This window comes from Monodelphis domestica, chromosome 8 (assembly GCF_027887165.1).
Source record: "Monodelphis domestica isolate mMonDom1 chromosome 8, mMonDom1.pri, whole genome shotgun sequence".
NCBI classification, from domain to species: Eukaryota; Metazoa; Chordata; class Mammalia; order Didelphimorphia; family Didelphidae; genus Monodelphis; species Monodelphis domestica.
Window position 1 is genome coordinate 87,490,135 of NC_077234.1, and position 27,912 is coordinate 87,518,046.

At 35.9% G+C, this 27,912-nt stretch overlaps 1 protein-coding gene across 1 annotated transcript in view; it reads right to left on the reverse strand.

The window, feature by feature from the left end:
* The window catches only part of PARD3B (par-3 family cell polarity regulator beta), a 1,280,476-nt gene that overhangs the window by 577,861 nt on the left and 674,703 nt on the right, over nucleotides 1–27,912 (reverse strand). The window contains exons 9-10 of the mRNA XM_001365888.4: nucleotides 23,062–23,201; nucleotides 20,150–20,278 (exon numbers count right to left, since the gene is read on the reverse strand). Coding sequence (XP_001365925.2) covers nucleotides 20,150–20,278; nucleotides 23,062–23,201 — 269 coding nt within the window. The remainder of the gene's footprint in view (nucleotides 1–20,149; nucleotides 20,279–23,061; nucleotides 23,202–27,912) is intronic.

Consider the following 27,912-nt stretch of genomic DNA (forward strand, 5'->3'; position numbering starts at 1 on the left):
TTGTTTGCATATATCTGTTTGAATTGTGTCTCCCCAATAAGATTCAAAGCTCCTTGAGGAAAGGACCTGTCTTTTGCCTCATCTTGAATCCCCAGTACTCAGCACAATGTCTAGCACATAGGAGGGGCTTAATAAATGCTTACTGATTGACTAATGCTTTCAACTTTCTCCATTAAATGAGGTGTAGGCTGAATATATGGAGTCTTATTAGTGAGTAATCACTTATATATGTTATTGACCAGAAATAATTCTAAATCCTAAATAGAGACTAAAAAAATCTCTTCACATTTTAAATTCAGTGAATGTTTTTTTCTATTAATTTGAGAACATACATTATCAATCATTTGTGAGATAAAAAAATTGTGAGATTTTCTCTAAACAATCAAATCAATTACCTTATTAAAATTATCAATAAATGGGACTATAAAATATAAAGTTATTTGGGGGCTATCAAGAGTATACAGACTCATCAAAACCAATTGCTTAGAGTTATCATCCCCAACTCACAATACAACAAAGCAAATCCATACAATGGCAGTGCCTATGAGAAAAAAGTTCATAAGTGACAAAAGCACTTTGGGATGTCAAGAAATGTTCTAATGAGACAAAAATGAGAACACCACTAAATGCAAAACAGTTTTCTTTTTCTGATTGGTAGATGACTGTGACAAAGATTCATTATGCAACATTTTTTTCCATACTATTCAAAAGTCAGCACCATTCTGGAGCCAATGAAGATACTCAAGGGGAACTCACTGGCTATCTCCTCCCTCTATGTTCTGAGATTCTCTGAAAGAGTTTATCAGACAGGGATTCTTGACTTTTTTTTTTTTGAGTTAAGAATCCTTTAGCAAGATTATTTATAAATGCATAAAATTAAAAAAAACATGATTATGAAGGAAAACAATTACATTGATAGATAGTAGTTAATTTATTATTATTTTTTTTAAAACCCTTATCTTCCATCCATCTTAGAATCAGTACTGTGTATTGGCTCCAAGGCAGAAGAGTGCTAAGGAATAGGCAATAGGGGTTAAGTGACTTGCCCAGGGTCACACAGCTGGGAAGGGTGAGGCCAAACTTGAACCTAGGACCTCTTCTCTCTAGGACTGGCTCTCAATCCACTGAGCAACCCTGCTGCACCCATAGTAGTTATTTTTTAAAAAATTAAGGATCTCAGATTAAGAGTAAGGTAATTCCATGAATTTGTGGACAATTTTAAGCTGCCAAATACAATGTACATTACATTTTCCTTCTTCCTGTCTTTCTCTATTAAATGCTTTCCTTTCCTACTGCTCTATGTTCTAGAGTCATGACAAGGATGTAAGGAAGCAATTTATATGGCCTTAATTCCTGTAAAAATCAGTGGTTTTTATAGAATGTAATTACAAGAAGTTTAAAAGTTCAGCACATTTGCAATCAATATTTGGCTAGATGTAGTTTCATTGGGGGCTTTTCTTCTCTGAACTAAATAGGTTTTTCACTGTTTTCTAGCAAAGTTAAATGTGCTTCAGTGTTATAAGTAAACTTTCATAGTTCAATTCATAGCTAAAAGAATCCATTTTTTGTGCCTGTTTAAAGAAGCTCAAATTTTGCTTTACCTTTTACTAGAGAGGAAGACTTCTATTATCTGAGGCATTTGCATGGTGGTATTGGGAGAAAGAAAGGGATTTTAATAGTATTTAATTATTGATTTCTTCTTTACATACATAAGGGATCATTTTCTCTTTTATAGACACATATGTTATTTAGTAATTCAGTCATATTAGATTCTTTAGGACAACATATAGGATTCTCTTGGCAAAGAGACTGGAGAGATTTATTATTTCCTTATCCAGCAGATTAAGGCTAAAAGAGACTAAAGGAATTACCCAGGGTCACAGAACTAGGCAGAGTCTGAGTATAGATTGTAACTCGGGTCTTCCTGACTCCAGACCTAGTTCTCTATCCACTGTGCCACAATATAGTAAGCAACACTTGAAATAATAATTATTTTAATAACATTATCATGAAATAGTAATCACATTTTCAAAGATTTTGTGCTACTTTCAACTTTCTAAAAAGAGCTGCTTGCTATATGGAAGCTGATATCAGCACTTTCAGTGGCCTGCCATTAATAGACTGATTCAAAGTATAAATAATTATAGAAGATAAAATACACTTCTTGATTCAGATGCTGTAGTCACTGTATATTCTTTCTTTATTTATTTACTTAAAAAAAAATCTTTACCTTCTGTCTTAGAATCAATACTATATATATGAGTTCCAAGGTAGAAGAGTGGTAAGGCCTAGGCAATAGGGATTAAGTGACTTCCCCAAGGTCACACTGCTAGGAAAGGGTCTCAAGCAAGACTTGAATCCAGAACCTTCCATCTCTAGACATGGCTTTCAACCCACTTAGACACCTCCTGCATCTTATTTAACTTATCATTCAATGGAACTATGGTCTCATCAATTTATAATATCCCTCCATCATTACAGACCACAATCTATTCATGCCTTCTCACTGGGAGCAGGTCATGCATATGCTCCCCACAGAAGTTCTATCCAAAAAATTAGTGCCCTCCTTTCTGATGTTTTTATATTTCATGGGCACCAAAGAACCCTTTCATCTGTTTTCCTTACTGTCTATCTTTAGGTTAAAGATTTAAATTTAACTTTTCAGTAAATGAAACAATAATTAAACTTTTACCAAAATAAAACGTCTTTAAGAATATTAGTTAAGTTCCTGTACTATATAGAACATCTTTTAGTGTATATACTTAGAGATAACATAACTAACCAGAAATATCCTCATCAAAAAGCACTTACATATTAAGCCATACTTTACAGAGTTCTGAAAGCAATAAAGGGCTAGTGTTCTCTTTTTATTTCTATTATGCCTATGAACTGTGTAATTTGATATGGTAACTAATTTTTTCAAATCATAACATGTTTGCTCTGTGATGCCCAAGTTATGAATGATTGAACTGTGGAGGGAAATAGTTTGCAAATGTTTCTAAGATATTACATTTGTTTTGGCAGGCTTCGGCTCCCCTCCATTGTGAAATTTTGATGTAAGGTGGAGTCAAGCTATCATCTGTGCCTACTTTATTATGACAGCTGGTAGTATTTGGCAGCTACTTTGTTTTAAATAACCTTGACATAGTAATTCTCCAAATTTTAAACCAAGAACGCAACTTATACAACTCCGACAAAAATTGACCAAAAGAATATCAAGAAAATCTAGTTTACTTGACATCAAAATAGAAACTGGTTTGAATCATTTTTCTTTCTAATGACTACAAGTTCCTTGAGGGCAGAGACTGTGTTTGATCTCAGCTTGATGTCTCACAAGTGACCTAGCAGTATGTTCTAAATAGAATTAAATGCTTAACTAATTATTTATTGCTGTTGCTCTTAAACATTTATAGACTAAAGCATTTTAGAACATTCAGTCTCATCTAAGTTTTATCAGCGTTTTCTAGTATTTTAGAAATCCTATTCATGAATGTCTATGCCAGCTTTTAAGTAATTTATTTGACATGAATGAAGAAGTTGGAGGCAGCTAGACAGTGGAAAGAGGCAGTAGAATAGATAGATGGATCTGGAGTCAGGAAGACTCATCTAGAATTCAAATCCAACCTTGGATATTTACTAGCTGTGTTACTCTGGAAAAGTCATTTAACCTTGTTCACCTCAGTTTTCTTATGTGTAAAATAAGCTGAAGAAGAAAATGGCAAACTACTACAGTATCTTTGTCAAGAAAACCCCAAACAGGGTTCAAAATGTCTGACACAACTAAACAATCTGAATAAGTCAGGGATCTGAACAAGTATGTTCTCATCAAGGCAGTCTTTTATTCCAACCTTTGTCTCTAGGGACATTTTGTTCCATTATTCTGGTCACAAAGTGAGACATTAGCTAAAGAGATATGAATAATATTTTAATAATATAAAACACATTGTTTTTTTTAAATGTGGTCCTTGTGTACTGAGTTCAATATAAGAGTTGCTTATTTCTCTTATTTGAAGAAGAAAACACAAAACAACACAGCTAACAAACAAGATGACTCATTATTTGGGTAGGAAAATCTAGGATATTCCATTTAAAGACAAGCACTTTGGCAGAAATAATAATAGTAATAATAATAAGGATGTTTGTCTGGCATTTGCATATTGCTTTAGTGTCTGTCAAGGTTTTCCATATATTATCTCATTTAAGTACAATTTTATTCCTTAAGGACACAATACGATGGGGATTTGTGATATGATCATGTTGGGCACTCTTGTCTATTGTCACAATTCCTCCATGTCTTAGCAGATGGTCTTTGAGATCTGATGAAGCCAAAATTTCATTACCCTTCAGTCAAAAAACTAGGTAATGAACCACACTGAATCTAGCCAGTCTGGTACTTGGGCAATCTATTATATAGTAAAAAAAAATTAGGATTTTTAATGGCTATATGATATTTCTTTTAATAGTATATTTAGTGACACATCTGTAGTTTCCTAAAAAGACAACTTTGTGCTAGAAGCAAACACAGTAGCCAATTTCCCACCCAGCTAGACATCTTCCTAGCTTTCTAAAAAAACCCTGTGTGTGAAAACTCGTTTTCTGTCTTTTTCCCCAAACAGGACAAAACTCCGAACCACTATAAGAGAGGCAGATTTTGATAGTTTCAAAAGATGGCATGATCTTCCTTTTAATTTCTTCCACTGTCTGGCCTATGGTAATTAAAGTCTACTCAATACAGTGTTCAATCTTCCGCCTCCCTGGGGATGGTGCTTTCAATTAAACCTTTTATTTCATCTAAAAATGCCTGTTCTCATTGACCACTGCACTTTTTAATCCGTGGATTTATGATAATCTAATGCATATCTCCCTCACTGGAAGACCAGCCTTATGCATCCCTATTGTTCTTGTGCCAAAAGAGAAGCTTTTAAAAAAAAAAATTAGCTCCTGCTGAAACCAGGAAGGAAATCGTATTTGTTTAACCCAGCAAGAGGCCTTTCCCTACCTGCCTGGTGCCCTTGACCAGTACACTATCATGGCCTCTCAATGTGATGGCTGCCCCTTGCCTGGCTGCTCACTTCTGATAAGAGATGCCAACTCCCTTGAGTGCTATTGAAAGCTGAAAGCAAGCAGCATTGGGCTCGGGAGCATTCTATTTTCAAAGGCCTGTGAAGGAAGTAAGACATTTACATGCTGTTCCTATTCTTTTCTGTGAGAAACCCTACAGGTTAAAGAGCAAAATCTGAATGGCTGTCCAACAGAAAGGCTCTCGGTGTGAAAGTAAGCTCCTTGGTTGTTTATGGTTTTTGCCATCACTTTCCCTCCAGCTAGACCTGAATATCTTTGCTTTGGAAGGATTGGAGGAGGGAGTGCAAATATTAATTTTTTGGTTATTAAGTGAGCAACCAGGACAAAATACACAGTTTGTTCCATCACACTGAATAGACCAAACAAAGGCAAGTCTCCCCCTCCAGGGTCATGTTGTGATAATGTTCTCTCATTATATTATGGGGAATAGAAGTCACTGTTCTATAGAGCCACCATCTTGATGAGCTCAACAGCTTTTGTTTGTGTTTGACTTCCTTTTGTGCCTACACTGCACATATGATTATCAAGTTAATAATTATACTGCAAGCACATGCCAAGGGTCTAACACGTCTATTTTGAAGATGTGGATTAGATTAATTGTTTTTACAGAAGGCTACTGACTCTAGATGCCTCGAAGCTTTATGGAGGTGTGATCTTTGGTGAAGAATTCTATTTTAAAACTCTTTTTGAACTCTCTTACAAGCTGGCTCAAATCTATCTCTCCAGTTTTATTATTCTATGCAAGAAGGGATTAATTCTTTTTTTTTTTTTTGGTATTTGTGAGCCCACTTATGTAATAAGTACTTGCTAAAAGGAGCTGATATTGGGTTAATGGATAGAGTGCCAGGCTTGGAGAGGGGGAGATCCTAGATTCAAAACTGAATTCTGATACTTCTAACCTATGTGATCCTGGGCAAGTCACTTGATCCAAATTCCCTAACCCTTAAAGCTCTTCTGTCTTGGAACTCACATTTAGTACTGCTTCTATGACAGAAGGTAAGGTATGTATTTCTAAAATTATATACTTGATTACTTTTTCCAAACTATGACCCTGACATTCTAGCCTTTTTTTTGCTCTTCACAGAGTCTTCTATCTCAATATCCATAAATTTCCACTGGCTGCCCTCCATTTTTTTCTCATTTTCACTTCTTCCTCTCTTCCTTCAAAACACAAGTCACAGTATTATCTTCCACATCAGGTGTGTCAATCTCAAATAAAATCATACACTTGGAGGTTGCATTTTGACTTGGAAAATCATGAATCAGGAAGCAGCTAGGTGGCTCAGTGGATTGAGAGCCATACCCAGAGACAGGAGGTCCTCAGATACTTTTTAGCTGTGTGACCCTGCGCAAGTCACTTAACCCCCACTGCCTAGCACTTACCACTCTTCTACCTTGGAACTAACGCACAGTATTGATTCTAAGATGGAAGGTAGGAGTTAAAAAAAAAGAAAATTATGAATTAACATTATCTTTGATTGACATTTTTACTTGTATTATTAAACATTTCCCAGTTTTATATTAATTTCGGTCAGAATGTACCGGAATGGCAAGGAAGACAGATACATCTATTCTATATGGAGCAATTCACATCACTTTCTGCATGACTCAACTCATGCCACCTTGCACATGAAACATTTCTTGATTATCAGTTCCATTTGCCTACCATCTACCAATCTCATATTTATTTTGTTTGTATTTACTTTGTATGTACTTATCAGAGAGCTATTATGTAGTATCTCCCAAAAGAATGCAAGCTCATTGAGAGCAGGGACATTGTTTCATTCTTTGTAATTGTATCTCTAGCTTCGAGTAGCACATGTAATACAAAGTAGGGAAAAAAAGTCTACATTAAAAAGGTAGGTCAATAGGATGAAATACAGAAAACTTGTGGGGGCAAGCGTGATAGAGAGCACTAAAGTAGAGAACAATGAAGGGGCAAACAAGCAATTTTGTCATCCAAGTATGTTACAGTCCAGCTGGGCAGAAGAGAAGAATGGTAGAATCTGGGAAATAGATCACAAGTCTGTCAAAAAGAGATATACTAATAATGGAAGACGTCAGTTATCCAGACATCTTCTCAAGAGATCTGGGGCACGTGCGTAGAAGTTAACATTGTGACTTGGCTTCTCATTCCTTCATAGGTGGAGGAATGTGCCATTCACAATGAAATATTCATAGCAGCACTTTTTGAGGCAGGCAACAATTGATAACAAAATAGGGGTCCAATGATAAGGGAATGGATAAACAAATTGTGATACATGAAGAAAACAGAATATTATTGCACTATAAGAGATGATGAATATGCAGAATTCAAAAAACATGGGAAGACTTATGTGAACTGACATAGAATGTAAATAAGTAGAAAGAGGAAATAATATGCACGATGACTGTAACAATTTAAATATAAAAAACAAGTAAATGAAACTGAACACCAAACAACTAAAGTTGGTGACTAAAAAGATGAGAAAAAGCAGGACACTGTGGGCATGGAATATTATATGTTCAACTGTTGTTGTGGTGGTGAATCCTTGTGATGATGGAAAGCTCACTGAAGAGAGGAAAGGAGTATATTCAGAAATTATTTTGACTGAAAAGCAAAAGAGAACAAATTTAAAAAAACAACAAAATGGTAGAAAATCCTATAAAAGTAGATTCTATACTAGATCTGTTTCGTACCAACAAGGAGAAACAAGATACTGGGATAGCAATGAAAAGAAAATGAGGAGAAATGATGATTTCTCTCTAAAGTCTTTGGTACAAGAGAAGGCAAAAAAGTGGGCATAATCTGATATGTGTCAGATTTTGTAAAAAAAAGACCTTAAGAGACTCAGTATAAGAATAAGATTCAGTGGAATAAAAAACTATGGAGCAGTTTGGCTAAGGAAGGATAGGAAATTCCCCAAAATTAATTCATAAGACAGAACAGAAAAGAATTGCAGAGAGGAAGAAAAATAAGAGTTGCCTTATATTCAATGAGTTCATAGAAAAATTGATAACCAACTTAGATTTTTAAAGGAGAATTAGAGAGGATGGAAGCAAGTATAAATAACAGAGCATATAATTAAGGAAAGTCTCTACAAAAAAGTTAGGAGTACTAACATTTAGAAGAAATTATGGTGTGTGCAGAAAATAAAGAGAAATATAAGTTTTGCTTCATTTTTTGCTATATTCAGAGAAAAATGATAAGAAAAGAAGGAATGGGACTATTGTGTGGGGGTAGGGGGACAGCCTAAGAGCTAAGCATGAGAGAAGGCAGAATTACTCACATTATTTTGGTCCTGTTTTTATTGCCAAGGAGTTACACATGCCAAAAGTAGAAAAGGAGAGCAAGGAGCTGTTACCCAAGGTAGGAAAAGAGACAGTAAGCATGCATCTAGTAGTCTCTGGAAAATGTAACACATCTATATTTCAGATTAACTACATTTTTAGATGTTGAAAGAAATGGAAGGCATGATTGCTTAGTCATTGCCAGTGATGTCAAAAAGACTAAAAAATTAGGAGGGTTCCACAGAACTGGAGAAGCCCAAATATAGTAATTTTTCTTTAAAGGAGGAAGAGAACAAAGTCTGCAAACTACAGTAAAGTGAATTTTACTGTAACCTGGAGATATTCAAGAATGAATCTTTAAAGAGATTTGGAAAGGAAGTAGTGATGATATCATAGTTCCATCAAGTATGGATCAGCCTAGATTAATTTTTTTTCCCCTTTTTGTGACATTACAAAGAATCATAGGGGATTGGGATAGCTGTAGTTTAAACAGATTTTACCAAATATATTAATAAATTATCTCTGGATCATAGATATAGAGTTGGAAGTGATCTTGCAGACTATCTAGTTCAATCTCTTCATTTTACAGGAGGAGAAACTGAGATCATGTGATGATTAAAATCATAGAAGTGGTAAATATAAGGGAGAATTTGAACCAGGTCATTGGACTACAGAGCTATCACTTTTTCAACCACTCACATGTTGTTTCTCCCAAAAGAAGTTTCAATTTATCTTCTAAATCTATCAGATTCCTACCTGGGGGTGAATGACATGCTTCATCATGATTCCTTTTCAATTATTTTTTGTCGTTGTGTTGACTGGAGTCTTCTAAAGTTGATTATCTTTACAAAATTGTTGTTATTGTATAAATTGTTCTCCTGATTCTGCCTACTTCACATGTATCACTCCATACAAGTCTTCCCAAGTTTATCTAAAACCATCCCTTTCATAATTTCTTATAATAGCATTCCATCACATTCATATATATGATTTTCATATACTTTTTCCATCATTCCACATTTGATTTGCATCCTCTCTTCTAATACTTTGATTCAGTTTCCATTTCTTTGTTGGTTGGAAATTCTTGAAGACAAAATGCTTTCCTCATATAAAAACATATTAATTTTAAGACAAATAACAATTGAGATATTTGATATTGGAAGCAACTTTGTACACAATTTTCACGATTAAATATATTTTATACATGATCATATCTACACCTCAAAGAAGAGGTTGGGGAAGAAGCTTGAAGCTACATTTTGAGCTACTAAATAGTCCTCTTCCATTTGCAACACTGCTAAGAAATGTACTGAATTAACTAAAGAAAGATAAAGTGATAAAAGTCCTTCATTTAACTCAGTAAAAGGCACTGAAAACATAATTGAACATGTCTATCATAGAAGAAACTGACATCATGCACAGATTTAAAGGAAATTAAAATATCACAACATTAAATGATTTCATTTCTTTTTTTGCATTTCTGTATTAAGATCCTCTTACAAGAATAACATAGGGGAGAGAGATCTGAGACTGTACAGGAGATCTATACAAGAGCAAGAATTGATAACTGAGGGCTAGGCATTTAAAAAATGAATTCCATGTGAGAAGCACTTTAGTATCTTGTGTTAAATAATTGCTAAATCTTAGAGAAAAACACCTCTTAACCCATTCAGTATTTTATTATTTGTGACAAGTTCAGTGAAAGGGCACTCATCTAACTCTGCATTATGCATCCTATGCTCTATGCACTCATTAAAAATAACGAGAACATATTTAAAAGCCATTGCCCAGAGAATCTATGGGGACACGGCATGGGAGGAGTTAAGTGGCAACAGATTGCTATTTAAGTGGCTACCCTTATTTCATCAACCTGAAGGAAAAAATAAATGATCTTCAAGCTGATTTCTTTTAATGATAAAGATCACACATTTTTTCCCCTGCAAAACAGGCAGATGAAACATGATCAAGCCTCTAAGTAGATTTTCAAAATGAAATGGGCCATAGTGGCAGCTTCCCATGTGCTGTATTTACTTTGATAACAGCTGGAAAAGCCAGCCACAATCAGTTAAGCCAGTTATTTTTCCTAATCTTTAAACATCCTTTAGAAAATGAACACATTTCCTTATCATACACCAAATGCACCTTTACAAATGCACTGATCACAGGCCAGCCTGTAGTCTAGAGGTAATTAAGCAAATCAAGGTCATCCCTTGAGTTTTGTAACCAACTCCTTATCCAGCTGCTCCATGTCAACAGCTGGCATGAATTACTGGTAACATTTGGCTAACTGGATAATAAGGAGGATATAGTCTGTGGTTGGTCATGATGCTACTTTTATGATCTGCTTAAACATATAAATTGACAAAGTCTTCTGTTTCTTAACACTCTAGGAGCCCAAATAATGGCAGCAGTGACCGTGAACAAAGCTCACGTCTTATGCCAAAAAGGTTGAATCTAATCTAATGAATCTGAGGTATTACCTTTAAAAAAAAAATAGGATGGTTATGCTCTTGATATATCACAGTTGTATCTACTTCTTAAAATCCCCAGACACTGCCAACAAAAATTGGTGAGAAGCATTTATAACATTATTAATATATGATCAGTCCATGATTTTCTTGGTGTAGGCACTCATCCCATCAACATAAACTCTAGGGTCTTGAAACAATTTAAAAGAGTCAAGAAATGTCTTCATCTCTAATGATATTTCTAAAGGTCTAGGGAGCTCTTAATCTAATATCTATGAGAGATTCTGGAGAATCTATTAACTGAACAAAAAAAGTAGTTTTGAGAAGTACAAGTATCTCTTCAATAACACAAAGATTAGGAGTACAGTGACTATGAACTGAAATATTCACACACAATTTTTTAGCCCTTCCTTTGTACCAGAGACAGATATGAATTTTTTTAATTTTCCTTTTATTGGGGTTTTTATAATACCTTATATGCATTTATGAGTTACTAACATTTTAAAGATATCTCTTCATTTTTATCCTTTGGGTGTTGTACAAACCTGAACTTTTTACTTATGAGTTAAAAAATAAATTGTATATATTTATGGTATTAAAAGATAAAATATATTGCTATTATACAATACTGTACATATATTTTATGCCTTTCTAAACATTTTTTATCATCTGCTGACCTCAATGAGTCATCTGTGACTTCTGCAAAAGTCCACCAAAATTTCCAATTAATTCCCTATGCTGATCTGCAATTAATTGAAATTATGTTGAAGAAAGATATGATTTGGAAGGGATACTTGTATGTTTCGACATAATTGGTTGCTTTCATCATCCTATGATTTCTGTTTTATGCACTGAAAAGCATTCTCAGAAGATGTCCATAAACTTCATTAGATTGCCAGAGAGGGCAGATTATGGTTTATAGTCAGTCCATCAAAGAGTTATCATTGGGAATTTTGGTAAAATTAGTGAGATCTTGAATTATGTTTGAGAATTTTAAAGAGCTTAGGGTCACTAACATACTAACTGAGAGGTTTCTGAGTAAAGTTAACACAGCTGTACTTAGACGTTCTACCATTAAATCTGATAGCAAGAACTCCTTCTACCTCTCTCACTATTGCTATAAGAGAATATGCATCTATTACATGAAAAATAAGTTATATTGATCAGAGTACTGGTATAATTATTTCTAAGAGAGTGAAGTAGTAAGTCAAGATCATGGACCTATTAATTAACTATTAAAAAAATAATAGAACACAGTCATAGGGCTCTTCATGATTACAAAGCACCCCATAGATGTGAGTAGGCAGCTCTTCTTCAGTGGTTTTACAATCACAAAGCATTTTATTGATATTACTTCACTTGACCTGCTATTTCTATTGCATTGCAAATGTGAGCATTTTTATTTTAAAAAGAAAACTTAAGCTTAAAGTGTTTTTTGTGCCTTTCCAAAAGATCACAAAAGGTTACAAAACTAGGAAAGGCAAAGGCTTGGATCAGAGCACAGAATCATTTCATTAATCAATAATATTGCTGGTCCTCACTACTGTTTCCTTACTACATGACATACTAGTCCTCCATTCTTGGAAAATATTCTTTTCTCTCCTCCTCACAAATTCCCAGATTTTGTTCAAGTGCCATCTCCTACTGGAAGATGATCCTGATGGTCCCAATTGCTATTGCCTTCTTCCCAGGAATTTCATTGTACTAATTTAAAATTCAATTTTATATGTTCATTTTACTCCTCCCTAATAAAGTATAAACTCCTTAAGAGAAGAGTTTTCTTAATGACCAGAACGATATCCATACAGGAAGCCAATTGAAGTCAAAAAGCAATTATGAACATTTCCAAGTCCTAGGCACTATGCTAGGTACAGAGAATGAAAACTGAAGGAATCAGACTAAACAAATCCTGTTTACCAGTTGGCCAGTAGCACAAACATGAGCAAAAAGAAAAATAATTCCTATTCTCAAGGAAATTCCATTCCAAAATTCCTGTGTAGGAAGAAGGATAAGGGAATAAGGTACCCTCATCATGGCATGGTAGTGAAGTCCATAGTGAGGAGGGAGTCTAGGATGGAAGGTATGTAATAAATATCTTATGAATGCTTTGAAAGAATAAGTAAACTCAAGTAAATGTCGTTGATGATTATGACAAGGAGCTAAAAAGTTAAATTTCTCTAAAATATTTCATGAATCATTTTTATACTATCTTTTCCTTGTTTATCTCCACCTTTAGAAAGAAAAAAATATAAGCACTACCACCCAGGAGTTTCTGATACCCAAGAATGAGATGTTTCCTATGTGCTTTGAAATTCTTGACCTAGTCAATATTTTCTTGGAGACTGAGATTACTCCAGAGATGGTTCATTTAAGAATAACTATTTAAAGTAGTCATCTTATATTCATTCACTAGAGGATTATTATATAAGAAATATTTATCCCATGAAAGTGGTAAAGGGAAAAGAGATCCAAGGAGTAATTGAGGAGGCAAAGGAGAAGAATAGGAAAAATAGCTCCAACCAAATCATTAGAGCCCTTCCACTGAGGCTCCCTTTGGCATGTGTGTGAATCTACAAGCTACAGGGCTGCATATGGCAAATTTTGAGCACAATCAAATTGAGTGTGGAAATTTCAAAGCACAATTGAGTTGTGCCTGAAAAAGTCAAGTACAATTGAGTTTGCCTAAATAAATCAGGTGTAATTGAGTTGGGTAACTCGATTGTGCTCAGCACTGGCCCCTTGCCAAAAAAGGGGGCAACTGGCCAAAAGAGGCACAACTCAATTGTGCATGAAATTTTCACAGAATATTTTCCACATCAAAGTTGAAGTGAACACAGGAAAACATAACAGTCATTCTAAAATTCAGTCCTAAAATCTGACAGAATTCAATTGGAGTGGAAACAGCTATATTGTTCTACCCAATGTGCTTATGTCTTGTCTAATGAATCTCATATTGCTTATAGCATCATCTCTTGTCTACAAAGTTTGTGAAACAGGATTTAGGAGATTTCAACATTTTCAGTTCTGAAAGTATTTAGATGCAAATAGTATAGGGCCTCATCTTATCAATTTTACACTGTCTTATAAGAAGTCAGGAAATTTAGAATAAAGAGAGGGACTTAAATTCAGAGATTGAGACTCAAATCCTGACTATAACACTTACTATGTGACCAGGGACCTTTATAAAGGTCTTTCATCCTCAGGTTTCCTATCAAGCAACTGGGGAAAATACCATATACTAGTGAACTCACAGAGTTAAATTTGGGAAATGTGATACAATTTTAAAACACTTATTATTAGTTTATGAACACTCTATGACCAGCTTGTCTAAATGTTTCAAAAGTGATTACCATGAGGTTTTAAGTTGATGTATACACATATTACCACCATCTTGAATTTCTGAGGTCAAAGTAATTTTATCAGAGACCTACCTACATTCTTCCATAAAGATCCATGTATTATAATCACAGAGCTGGAAAAAAAAAAACTTTAGAGATCAGCTTGTTCAATCATTTAATTTTTCTGAGGAGAACTCCAAGGCCCAGAGAAGTAAAATTGCTTATACCGTATCATACTGTATTTAAATAGCAATCAGGGATTCTTATTCAGATCTATGAACTCTAAATTCAGTGCTTTTTCTGCAACACCACACTGCCACAGCTATAGCTTCGTTTTTCATGAGTTTGAGTGAAAAGTTTTGGGGTAGCTATTGGATACAAATATAATGCCCTCCAGATGCTAATATTAAAACATAATATATTCTAGAACAGATATTACACACAGAATTGTTACCACAAGTTAACATCATACAAAGAGAAGCTCTTGATAAGCTAAGAAATGGAATGTTGCCAAAGTGCATACATATATAGACAGATAAGACAAGCCGACTGACAGGCATTTCCAGTAAATTCAATGTAAAATCCTACCAACTCTTTTATGTTGTTATTTGACTCCTCGGCTCTTTCTTTGAGAAAAGGGGACATGTTTAAGAAAGAAAAGAAGAGCTATAGAAAAGAATATTTTCCAAAGAGTCCATCAACAAATATTGATTAAAGGCTTACCATGTGCCAGGCACAATGCTAGGTGATTGGGATTCAAAAAAGGCAGAACCATTCTCTGTTCTCAAGAGCTCACATTATAATGGGGGAGACAACATGAAAACAATTAGAACATACAAAATACATACAGGATAAATTGGAGATTATTTCAGACAGAAGGAAGGATGGAACTAGTATGAAGGAAAGAAAAGACTTCTTTAAGAAGGTGGGAGTTTGACTAAAATATGAAGAAAGTCAGAGAAGCTAGGAGCCAAGAAAAGAAAGGATAGGGACAATAGGCAATGAAAATGCATGGATTGAAGTATCTTTTCAAGGAACAGCAAGGAGTTCAGGGTCACAGGATTCTAGAGTGTGTGAGAAGCCTGGGAAAGTAGGAACAAGCTAGGTTATGCTAGGCATGAGCAATATTAAGTGCCCTTAGAACAACAAAGCAATCAGTACATCTCAGTTCTTGCTCTTCACTATTCAAATCTATGGGTCTTTTTAAAGCACTCCCACATTCCCCCCACGTCTGTCTGCTTCTCTCTCTCCACACACACACACATACTTACCTTCCTCTAAATTTATTCTATATCAGTCACTCTGCTGAAAAGGTAAGGAAGCAAATTTTTAAAAGAATGAGAGTTATGGCACTCAAAGAAGTTACACTCTAATTGAGGGAGAAAACACATATAAGACAGCTCAACTAGAGGGCTGATAGAAAACTTTGAAAGTAGTAGTGAGAATAGCCAGACCAAGGAGTTTTTAGGAAATACTGGCAGGTTGGATGGTAGTACCCTGGAGTCTAGAAGGCTCAGTCACAGTGAAGATAGTAAGACCTGAAGGACTTTAGGATACATTGGTTGGGGATAAGTTAAATTATGGTGGTCCTCTATCTATTGTAAAGACGGTAATTGGAAATACTCATCCAGTTGTAAAAGTAGCCATATCTTTCTTCCCATCAACCTCTTATTCTCATGAAATCTATCTAGACAGTCAGATCAGAGGATGTGAAGTGTCAAAGTTAGAGACTACCTGCATGTCCAGTTTAATGAAAACAGGGAGGCCAAGGGATCAAGGAAAATTAAAGTATCAAGCGCCTACTATGCCTTCAATGTCTTGGACTTGATATTAGTTTTGCAAGAGGTGTAACAGACAGGGGAAGGTTGGTGGCTCAATGGTGGCTTCAAACACTTCCTAGCTGGTTGATCCTTGGAAAGTCACTTAAACCCATTGCCTAACCCTTACCACTTTTCTACCTTGGAACCAGTGTACATTATTGATTCTAAGATGGAAGGTAAAGGTTTAAAATAAAAGGTGTGACAGACATGGAAGATCAGGAAAGGAAGAGTACAAGAAACTTGAAAGATCTGTGATTTCTTCATCTAGGAAAATTTCCTCCATTGATGCAGACTGCAACTTGTCTGTGACTTGGGGAGTTCCCTGAGACACGTGGAGCTTAAATGATTTGTTCAGAATGACTTATGAAAGATTCTATTTATATAAGTCTTTTGCTTGCTTTGTAGAGAAGGAGCAGAAAAACTGTTCCTAACATAAAATTAGTGTATTTAACATTAATAAACAGAATGTACTTAACTTTTTCTGGAGGCCTAAAATTAGTCACAATGTCTGTCATATCTAAGAAAATCTTAAAAGACTATATAAGAGGCAATGTGCATGTTGACAGTTCATTGACTCATAAAATTTATTATTTTGGTTTTAATGTGTAATCATGGTTCTTTCTACTAACTGGAGAAAATATTTCCAAAACTTTTGCTTAATTTCTCTTATTGATCAACAAGAATATTTTATATATCCGATATCTTGATGATACAGAGGTAACTACAAATTAGAGATCAATGACTAGTTGGATTTAAATACTAAGAGGAATAAAATAAAGTATTAGATGAAGAAGATTCATCTAAATTCCCATTCCTAATTCTCCCACAATTTATGACTTTAAAATATTTTGGCATTCATAATGTCTGCCAGGACTTTTCTGCTAACTACAAACAGATTGGGAAAAACATGAAGTCTCTAGAGCTACCCACGATTTGTGAGGGCAGTCCTATGGCCCAAGAAAGCAAAGCAGTTGAATCTGAATTCATAAAGCACTCTTCTTGTTAAGGAAGCCACCACCTGGGCATCTTTCTTTCAAAGTAAAAGCAATCTTCCTAAGTGAAGGTCAAATTAGCATGACAAATATGGCACCTCTTGGATCTCTATCACACCAGGCGGGAGCAACTTGCTCACTTGAAATATAGTTAATCCGTCTTGCAGAGGCCAGAATTTAATAGCAGGCGAGCATGGCAGGGAGAAATTATAAATACATTTGAAATTTTTACGGCTCGTTTTACCCACCAGGGGTTGCTGTGATTTTTAGGATAATTTTAAATGAGACAGCAGGTTAGAAAATGAAACATTAGCAAAGAGGGGTTAACAAAGGAACAATAGAGGAGCCTTTCTATTCATCAAGAGGACACGACAGTCACATATAAACACATGCATGAATGAATGTGTGCATACATACACACACCTTTATAATAGGAGAAATCATGTTTTTCCTCCTACACATTTCAAAATTTTCACATATTTAACCTCCTAAATTTAAAGAGAAAATGCTTTTAAAAATAAAAATAAAGATCATGGAAGCAATCAAGAAACTAAATAGGGGGTAGAGAGAAAGAAAAGGAGAGAGATTGATTTGTACCATCAGAGAGGAGTGAAAAAAATTACAAGTATCAAAGAAAGAAAGAAGTAAGCCATATTCTTCACAGAGCAGACTACACCAGACCACTGATGAAGTAGTAGAGAGATTTTCCCTTCAAGTAGAGAAACCAGACACATCAGTTCCACCTTACAATTCTATTGCTGACACTGTTCTTCCATTACCCACTCCCCAAATGTTGTCTCTGAGCACAAGCCACCACAAATCAGACAGCCAGGGTATATGAAGATGAAAGGATCTTTGGACTCAAAACAAGACACTTTGGGTAAAAGAGTAATTTGGGAATAGCTAACCTTTTAATTTATCTTGGTTTTTTTGCCAAGCAATCTTCCTCTAATGTAAGCAGGGCTGGTTAAATATATTGTTTGGTTCTCAACTGATTGGTTGAGTCAGTAAGAAAGGAATATCAAAGCAGGAAATGTATTAACTCAGCATACTACAGTTAGGTCCCGGGTCAGGAAAATGTCCAGGAAATGGATGCTAACGGCTGGGGCATGATGGAGGGTCACATCAGAGACACAGACCTACACTGGAACTTCCTGTATGACTGCTGACAGCATACTCCCTTGGTCACAAAAGTTAAGATTTTACAACAAGTTAGCAATAACAAGGAAGTGAAGGATATTGAAATGTCAGAAAATGTGCAACATGTGAATTGCAGATGAGACCATGGCACTAAGTGCAAAGCTTACAGCCACCACCAAAAACCAAACCAAAACAGCTTTACAAAAGACAGAGGGCAGTACTTCAGAGCAGGAAAACAATAAATACAATTTGTTTTCTTCAAAAGAGATAGGACAAGACAAAAGGAGGAAGTGCTGTCCTTCCTTCATCCTGCCAGACTCTCATTGGAAAGTCAAGTGTGCACATCAATCATGATAAGGGAGAAGAGACCAAAGCGATACCTTTTCCCTTCTTTTTAAAGGAAGCACAAAGATGCATCACATAGCACCCTATTCATTATTACACTCTTTCAAATAAAACTGTGAGGGTCTACCACAACAAAGTGTATTTTCCACTCAGACAAATGTCAAACATGACCTCTATTTGAAGTGCTATTATGGTTCTCATACATTAGCACTTAGAAAAGATATTCTAGCTAGAAACAATAACAACATTCTCAATTTCCATAAACAAGGGTTCTGAGTTCACATTATCAAATATTTGAAAAAAATTAAATTCCTTAACTCTGTTATGGTTACAAAGAAAATTCATCACAAAATACAGTTGGATAGCTACTACTTTTCTTGATGAATCGGAACTAAAATCTATTTGCTTTACAGTAAAACTGTAGAAGAATAGTAAGTATGGATTTCTCAACATTTTATGGGTCACTACAAAAGGAATTGTTAATTGCATTTTTATTCAAAATCTCATATCTGCATAATTAATTTTATTTATTCCTTGGAGAGCTATGCCTATGATGTCACTTCTAAGAGAGAAATAAAATTCCATCCTAATTCAGTTAAATAAGAGTTAAATTACATATATCTGTGTATTTTACATATATATCACTATGGACACACATGTGTATGCATCAATCATAGGATCATCATGTTGAGAAGTTATTGCTCCCTATTTTCCTTTCTATAACACATTTGTTCAATGACCATGCAGGCTCAGTTGTGGGTAACATAGCATTGTTGAAAGGATTTTATTTAGAAAGTTTTCTCAGCCTGAGTCAGAATCTGGTTAGCTACAAATTCTTCCCATTGATCCTAGTTCTAGCAACTGAAAGGGAAAAAATTAAGTCTTTTTCCTTTTAAATATGACAGTTCTCCAAACACTAAGTATCAACTATCAGATTAGATCCTTCTTTTCTATGGACTGGTCATGCTCAGTTTCAGTATGTGACAATTTCGAGATACCTACCTCATTATGGTGCCACTGCTTATCTAGATATTCTCTAGTTTACCAAAGATCCCCATTAAGTTCACAAGTAGAGCAGGATTTAGCATATTGCATGTTATCTTGCCAATATGAAGTTGAAAGAAATCACCTTTTATGATCTTTGTTATATATCTATATCAATATAGGACTTTTGTTCATGCAAGATATGTTTGCTTTAGTTCGTAACAATTGCTTCTCATACTGTTGGCTCAAAATGAGGTTCTGGTCAGGTAAAAGCTTCAGGTCTTTCTGTAAACTACTTTCAAAGTAAATCTCTTTCATCCTCTACTTGTACAATTAATTATTTGAACCATAAGGTAGGATTTTACTTTTAGATCTGTTAAATTTAGACTCATTACTTTTCATCCATTATTCTAGTCTGGTGAAATCTTTTGTTGTCATCCACTGTATGACCTATTTTATATCATCTGAAAATCTGGTAAGGAGTCTTTTATCTCATTTTTTAAGCCTCTGAATTTTTTAATAAAGAATCCTCTGATTCCTCCAATAAGATCAGGGACAAAGCTTGGTGAGTGGTGACCTATACTAGTGACTATTTCAAATTGTCATGATAGATAATTTTATAATCTTTTCTTTACTTCTCAATCAATGGAAATTCACTAAAGCCTTTTAAAATCTTTTCATGTGTCAGTGGAGTGGAGTATGAATATTACCAGTTCACGGGGCAGAAAGTTTTCTTCTTGACGAGCAATGACAAGAGAAGCGGTCTCTCCTTGTTTAGTGCTCCTCAGCATGGCTACAAGTTCTTCCTGAGTTCGACCAGTAATGTCTCTGCCATTAACCTGTTGGAATAAATACAGTTAAGAACAGCCATTCAATACTTGCTATCTCCTGGAAAAAGAATACTTGACATTTTGTCTATATCATTCCTCTCTTAGTGTGATGAAGCTTGCGTACCCCTTTCAAAAAAAATGTGTAAATGCATACATAAAAGAGAAAATTACAAAGAAAATAAATTATAGTGAACTAAAATTATTTGAAAAAAAATTTTAATAAGTTCATAGACCTAGGCAAAGAAGCCTCTTCCAAAATATATCGCCGCTCTACTTCTAAATGTTTTTTTTTTTGAGAAAAGCAGAAAAACACGACCCAAGAGAAGCCTAAAAAGGTAAATAAGAAAGAGAAAATTTAAGGGACTCAATAAGGTCAAACTATAAGTATTTCTATATGGAAAGAGCATATCTGTAATTCTTAAACATTCTTTGTAGTAGAGCAGACAGAAGGAATATACTTAGACAGAGGATAGGGAAGCAAGTTGATTATGATGATATGATATGCAAAAAAATCAAGGGGTGAAAAAGAAGACTGCAATAAGAGAAAAGGGAAGGAAGAGATAGAATGGGGTAAATTGTATAACATAAAGAGGCATGAAAAATTATTGCAGAGGAGAGGTGGATAAGGGTGGTGACAGGCAATGCTTAAACTCTACTCTCATCCTAACTGGCTCAGAGAGGGAATACTCATTGGGCTATAGAACTAAATCTTACCCTACAGAGAAGTAGAAGTGGAATAAGACAAGGGAGGGCAATCAGAGTGAGAAGTGGGGTGTGTGATAAAAAACAAAACACTACTGAGGAGGAAGAGAGTGAAAGGAAAAAAAGATTAAAAAATGGGAAAGTTTCGGTTTGTACCAAAATATTTATGGCTGTGCTTTTTGTGGTATTAAAAAATTGGGAAATCAGGGGGTGTTCCTCAACAGGAGAATAGCTGAATAAATTGTGGAATACGATGGTGATAAAAAACTATTGTGCTATAAGGAATCATGAACTGCTTGATAAGAACTGGAAAGACCTCAGGTAACTGAAGCAGAGTGAAATAAGCAGAACCAGGAGAATGTTATATATAGTAACTGAAATATTGTGGGACAATCAAATGTGATTGACTCTGTTACTAAAACAACGCAATGATCCAGGGCAATTTATGAGAAAGAATACTATCCACATCTATAGAAAGAACTGTGGGACTAGAATCGAGAAGAAAACCTGTGATTTATCACTTATTTATATGGGTTTGTGATTTGGGGTTCTGGTTTTAAAAGATTACAAAAATGAATAATATGGAAATAGGATTTGAGTGATAATATATGTATAATATGGTGAAATTACTTATAAACTCTGGGAAGGGGGAGAAAAGAGGGGAAAGAGATAATGAGAATCATGTAACCATGGAAAAAAATTTTTTAAAAATCATAAACATAAAACTAGTTTATAGACTCAGGCAAAAAAGCCTTTTCCAAAATGTATCTCCACTCTTCTAAATGCGTTTTTGAGAAAACTTTTGAGAAAACACTGCCCATCAATGAGATGTACTTGGTTGCAAGGAAAGACAAAATAAAAATGAAAGCTAGAAACAGAGTTCCAAAATTAATTTTTATATGATATGTCATTCTAGAAAATAAAACAAATTATCATACTATCAAAGTATGGTTCTCCCACAAATAGGAAGCTGATTTCAAATGCCAATCTGGCATTTTATTATGACTAAGGCAAGTATTAAAACTGAATGATCACTTATCTCTAGAATGGATTCTCTCTACATGCTGGCTTGTGAGTATCCTACTCAGGTGATGCTGTTTTCATAAAGTCTCACTTCTCTCAGTTGGAGGACATCCTTACCTCTTTAATCTCTCATTCTTTTGACATCCTTTATTCACTTTTATCAGGATTCTGTGCATTATAGTTACTTTGCCTGTCTACTAATATTTTACCAGGCTGCGAATTACTTGAAGGCAGGAATTGAATAATTTTTTTACCTTTGTACCCTCAGCACCTAGAACAATGCCCCGCACATGGAAGAGGCTTCACAAATGTTTGCTTAACTGAATGAATAAATTTAATCAAACAAATGTTATTAAGGCTTTTTTCAGGTTTAAAGGTTTAGAGTCAGCGGACCACCATTTGCTAATGGGGAAGCTAATCTGGCTCCTATATCAGGCTTGCTGAGTATCCTCTCATCTGCCTTGTTATTACAGAGGATGTTGCAAGAACACCTTTAATTTACCACAGCTGGACAATTTTCAGCAAGAGGGAATTTTCTTTCTTAAAAGGCATAATGATAAACCACAGGTGACTAGGAAAAAGCCTGGCACTATCCATCCGTTTTGCCCACAATTTCCAGTGCTATTTCATTTACAATCTAGCCCAGGAGATGCTGGTTCATATTTAAGGATACCACTTCAGGCATGGATCAGAATAAGGGAATAGCTTATTCTTACTTGAGCTAATTCAGATTATTCTTGGGGTAGGATTTGGATTGTATGGTCTTAAAGTTAGTGAAATGACTGAGTGTACCCAAGAGTGAACCTGAACCCCTGGTATGGCCCCAGTTTTATATTGGTTTTAAATCAACATTAATGGTACAGAAGAATACTGGAAAGGGAAAAATGTTTTCAAACTCTTTGTGTAGTATTATTCATCTTTCAAAAATAGATTTGCCGGAAGATTCCTTTTCACATTTTCAAGGTTTCTTTTTTGTTTTCAATTTATCTTTGGATTTTTACTACTGGAAAATATTTCAAAAGTCAAAAGATAAAGATTTCATTGAAATGAGTATTCCAAGTCCTAACCTCCAAAATTCTGTCCCCTGATTGCAGGCGGCCATCTTTTACTGCTGCTCCTTTTGGTAAAATATTTTTAACAAAAATAGGACCAGGACCATGTATTGAGGAATCCCTGGTAACCACAGTGAAGCCAAGTCCTTCAGGACCTAAATGAAAAACATAGGGAAACAATGATAAATACAATAAATAATAATATAGCTTATAAACAAGTTCTAAACTTATACTTAAAAAATTGAGTCCTATAAAACATTATTAGTTCAAGTAAACAAAGGAGACATCAGCTTGAAAATTCTGTATTATGGCCCCATAGGTATCACAAAAGCATTATGTCCAAAGCAGAACTCATTATGTTTTCCTCCTGGAAACTAATCCTATATGTATGTATGTATGTATGTATGTATGTATGTATGTATGTATGTATGTATGTATGTATATGGACCTATACACATCCAAGTACACATGTTTGTACATGTAGATATCTACATATACACATGGATCACACATACACATGTGTATGATACATGTGTAGAGTTGAAGGAATCACTATTCTACCAATTACTCAGGTTTCAAACTCAGTGTTTATATTTAACTTCTTTATTCTTTCCCTATATATCCTTCTCCCTATATATCCATTCCACTGCCAAATCTTGTCATTTCTATCTCATCATCTTTCCCATTCATTCTATTCTTTTCACTCAGCCTCTATCCTATTTCAGTGTCTTATCACCTTTGTCCTATGCCAGTGTGACAGCACTCTCTTTGGTCTCTCTACCTTATCTCTGTCCACTAATTTTCCAAAAATACAGATCTGATTGTGTCAAAAGAAATACTCCCCTAACCCTCCCACCCACTTTCTTACTCAAAACTCCAATGATTTCCTATTGCCTTTAGATACAAATATACATTTCTCTGTTTTGTATTTAAAGATTTTTCATAACCTGGTCCCTTCCTAATTTCTAGACTTCCCACTGGCCCACTCAATATGCTGTATATGGGATACTACATCAATTATTTCTATAGCTTTGTACTATTTTAATCAATTAAACAGAATATTTTGAATTTGTTCCTGGAGATAACAGGAAGATACTGAACTATATTGAGTAGTTGGGGCGACACATTTAGACCTGTGTTTTAGGGAAATTCTTCTAGAGGATGAGATAGGTAGCTGTGTGTGTGTGTATGTGTGAGAGAGAGAGAGACAGACAGACAGACAGACAGAGACAGACACACAGACACATAGTCAGAAAAACAGAATGAGAGAGAGGGAAGAGATAGACAGGGAGAAAGACAGCTAGAAAGACTGAAAGACAAAGAAAGAGAGAAAGAAAAAGAGAGCAGAGAGAGGGAGGGGGGATAAGAATTATTAGTCTGGAGAAATTGGTTTCTGACATGGGCACTGTACCCCAGAAACCCAGGCCAACTATTATCAGGGAAAACTCCTTTGCTCTTGCATCCTTGTGACTCTTAACCTAGAAACACCCAATGACCCCACCCAGGATCCTGAGATGTTTATCCTTTTTTGTCCTCTACAATTAAGGTGGACAAAGAAATGAATCTTTATGCCTCCAGGCAGACCCCAGCCAGATGACCACCCCACCCCTCCAAATGCCTGAGGGACTAACACTCACTCTGGTCTTGTCCACACCAGGACCTAGAATCTAAAGAGTATATAAACTCCAGAACTGATGTCTTCTGGGGGACAGCCTCTCCATCCATGCTGCCCCCATGGAGGAACAGCCTCTCCATTTATGCTGTCCTCCCAGGAACTGCCTCCCATCTTGCTGTCCCCCCTTGCTATCCTCCTGGTCACTCTCAACATTACTCTCTAAATTAATAAATCTCTTTGTTTTTAAGCTAAGTTTTAGAGTCATTGCATGCTTGCAAAAGGTATCCTTCCCGAACCCCAAGGCTATCCTTCCATGCCCATAACAGTTTCCAAAAATCTAGAGAAGAAAGTATCAAGGAGGAGAGTGATACACAATCTTAAAGGCTATAGAGAGGTCAAGGAGAATGAAGTTTGTGAAAAGAACATGGGATTTAGCTACAAAGGGATCATTAGTAACTTTGGGGAGAGCCATTTGGATGAAATGATAAGGTTAGAAGTCAGATAGTAAGCAGTTAGTTAAGACAATGTAAGGGGAGTAAAAGTAGAGGCACTAATTATAGCTGGGTTTGTTTTTTTTTGTTGTTGTTGTTTTTTTACAAATTTAGCTACAGAGTTCCAAAGAGATACAATATCTGGGCACTGGACTCCAGAAACTCAGGCAAACTATTATCAGGGGAACTCCCTTGCTCCCTTCCATCCTCTTGACTCAGAACCTGGAAACACCCAAAGACCCCCCTAGGGTCCTGAGATGACTATCTACCTTTGAAAGTCCTCTAGACTTAAGATGGACAGAGATGAATCTTTATGCCTCCAGGCAGACCCCAGTCAGATGACCATCTCACCCCACCAAGGGTCTGAGGGCTTATCACTCTGTAAGTCATGTCCCCACCAGGACATAGCATCTGTTGTGAAAAGTATAAAAGCCCCATAAGTAAAGTCCTTGGGGGAACAGCCTTTCCTTTCTTGCTGTCCTCCCAAGGAACTACTCCCCATCTTGCTGTTCCACCTTGCTATGCTCCTGGCCATTCTCAACATTACTTGCTGAACATTTCTCTTTTGTTTTTAAGCTAAGTTTTGGAGTCTTGCATTCTTACAAAAGGTATCCTTCCCGAACCCAGGGGTACCCATCTGGACCCCCATAACAAATAGTTAATAGAAATGGCAGGATAAGGTTAGGGTTTTTTCAATCTAGGAGAGACATTGACCAGTTTGTAGACTTTTTCTCCTCTTGAAATCCATGACTGAAAATGATACTTAGTTCAAAAACCATGCAGAGTTTTTCCTGATCTCCCCAATTTGTTCTTGCATCCATTCCCAAAATGACCTTATGTTCATTGTTTAGACACTCAACATACAATTATATATGTACTTGTCATCTCTTTGTGCAAATGTCAGCTCCTTGATGGCAAGAAATGAGTTCTCTTGTCTTTACCCCAGTGTTTAGAACAGTGTCCTACAGAGTTGACTGATTTACAAAACATATGCAGGTTTTATTGTCATGGGCATTGTGCCCCCAGAAACACAGGCAAACTATGAGGGACATTTCTTTGCTCCCTTACACCCTTACACCTGTTAACATGGAATTTAGGAATTCCAAACTTGTTACCTAGTGAGATCTGATGAACCCCAAGTTTCAGATTTAGCTTATAGATTGGAGACCCCAAAGCTTGTCCTTGTTCCCTGTTCCCATGGGAATTTACCCTGAAGGGAATCCCAAGCTAGCAGTTTCAGACTGAGTGGGAAACCCACAGAGAAATGACAATTCTGGTTGGGTGAGACTTATTAGAACCTTTCCCAAGAAGATCCACATCTGAGCAGGAACCATCCTTTAGTATCTATTGTAAGCAGTCCCTTCTCTTACATCCTAGGCTCTACCTAGGATTCTTTCCTGTCAGTGTAGTTTGAACACTCCCATTTCCTAGTAGCTATAGTGATGTCAATCATCTTTCCTTGTCCCTGGACTCCCCAAATGGTATATAGGTTCCCCAAATTCTTTTGTTCCCTGGAGTCCATCCTGAGTTGGTGGCACTTCCACGGGTCAGTCACCAGGGCGTCCAGACTCTGTGTAATCTCGGGGAGCAGCTCTGTTGTAGCAATTTAGCTAACCCTTTTTCTCTTGATTAAAGAGTGATTTTGACTATTTAATAGTTCTGCTTTTTTCTAGTTGACACACCCCAACCCAAAACATCTGGCCTTGAGAGGATTATCCTCCTTTGATTGTCCCATTAAGCCAAATCATAAGAACCACCCCCATGCCTTCATGGAAAACTCCACCCCAGCCCCTTACCCCAGAGTCAAGTCTTCATTGAATATAAAAACCCCAGAACTGAGGGATTCAGGGACCAACCTAGGAGATTGCTCATGCTGTCTTGCTTGCCAAAAAGTAACATTACTAATAAATCTCTCTTTACTTTTAAGGTAAATCTGGAGTCTTGCATTCTTGCACAAGGTATCCTTCCCAAACCCCAAGGGTACACATCTGCACTCCACAACATTATCACTTTCATTCAAGTGGAGTGTAACCAGGTACCACTAAGAGGGTCCATGGACCTAAGCAGTTGCCATACAATGATGAGTCTAAAGTCTGATTTCTTTGCCCCACTGAGTTTCTGTTTATTAAGGGCCAGCAAAAAATTGGCTCCTTCCTATCCTAACTTCAATGAGTATAATTTGTACAAGAAAACCAATTCTTGCATTTATTTAAATGAGAAATACAACTACAAGGTTTACTGGAATAGCTGTGTGAATATCTTCTTCCCAGGAAGGGAACTATTTTACTTAAGAAAACAAGGTGAGATTAATTAGTAAATCTACTGTGTCAGTGTTAAGGAAATTGGGCAATCTTGAAGGATACTTCACCAAACTAGAACTCCTCAAATGCCATTCATTCTTTTTCTCTTTTCTCCCTCTCCCCCAGTCTTTTCCCATTCCTTCCTCTTCTTTGTCACTCTGTCTCTGTCTCTCTCTTCTCTCCACTCCTCCTGCTCCTGCTCCTGCTCCTCCTCCTCTCTATCTTAACTAGAATCACTTATTTACAACAGGCACCTTGTTAGGGAACATTTTGAACTATATGATGCTGGTGACAGCCTGGAAAAATCTCTTCCTACATCACTATTTTTTATTTGGAGTACACTGTAGTGGAAAGATTGATGGATGTGTAATCAATCAGGAGACCTGAATCTCAATTCTGGCTTGTATATTTCTTAGCTGTATAACTACCAGCAATCCATATAAATACTCAAAGCCTCAAT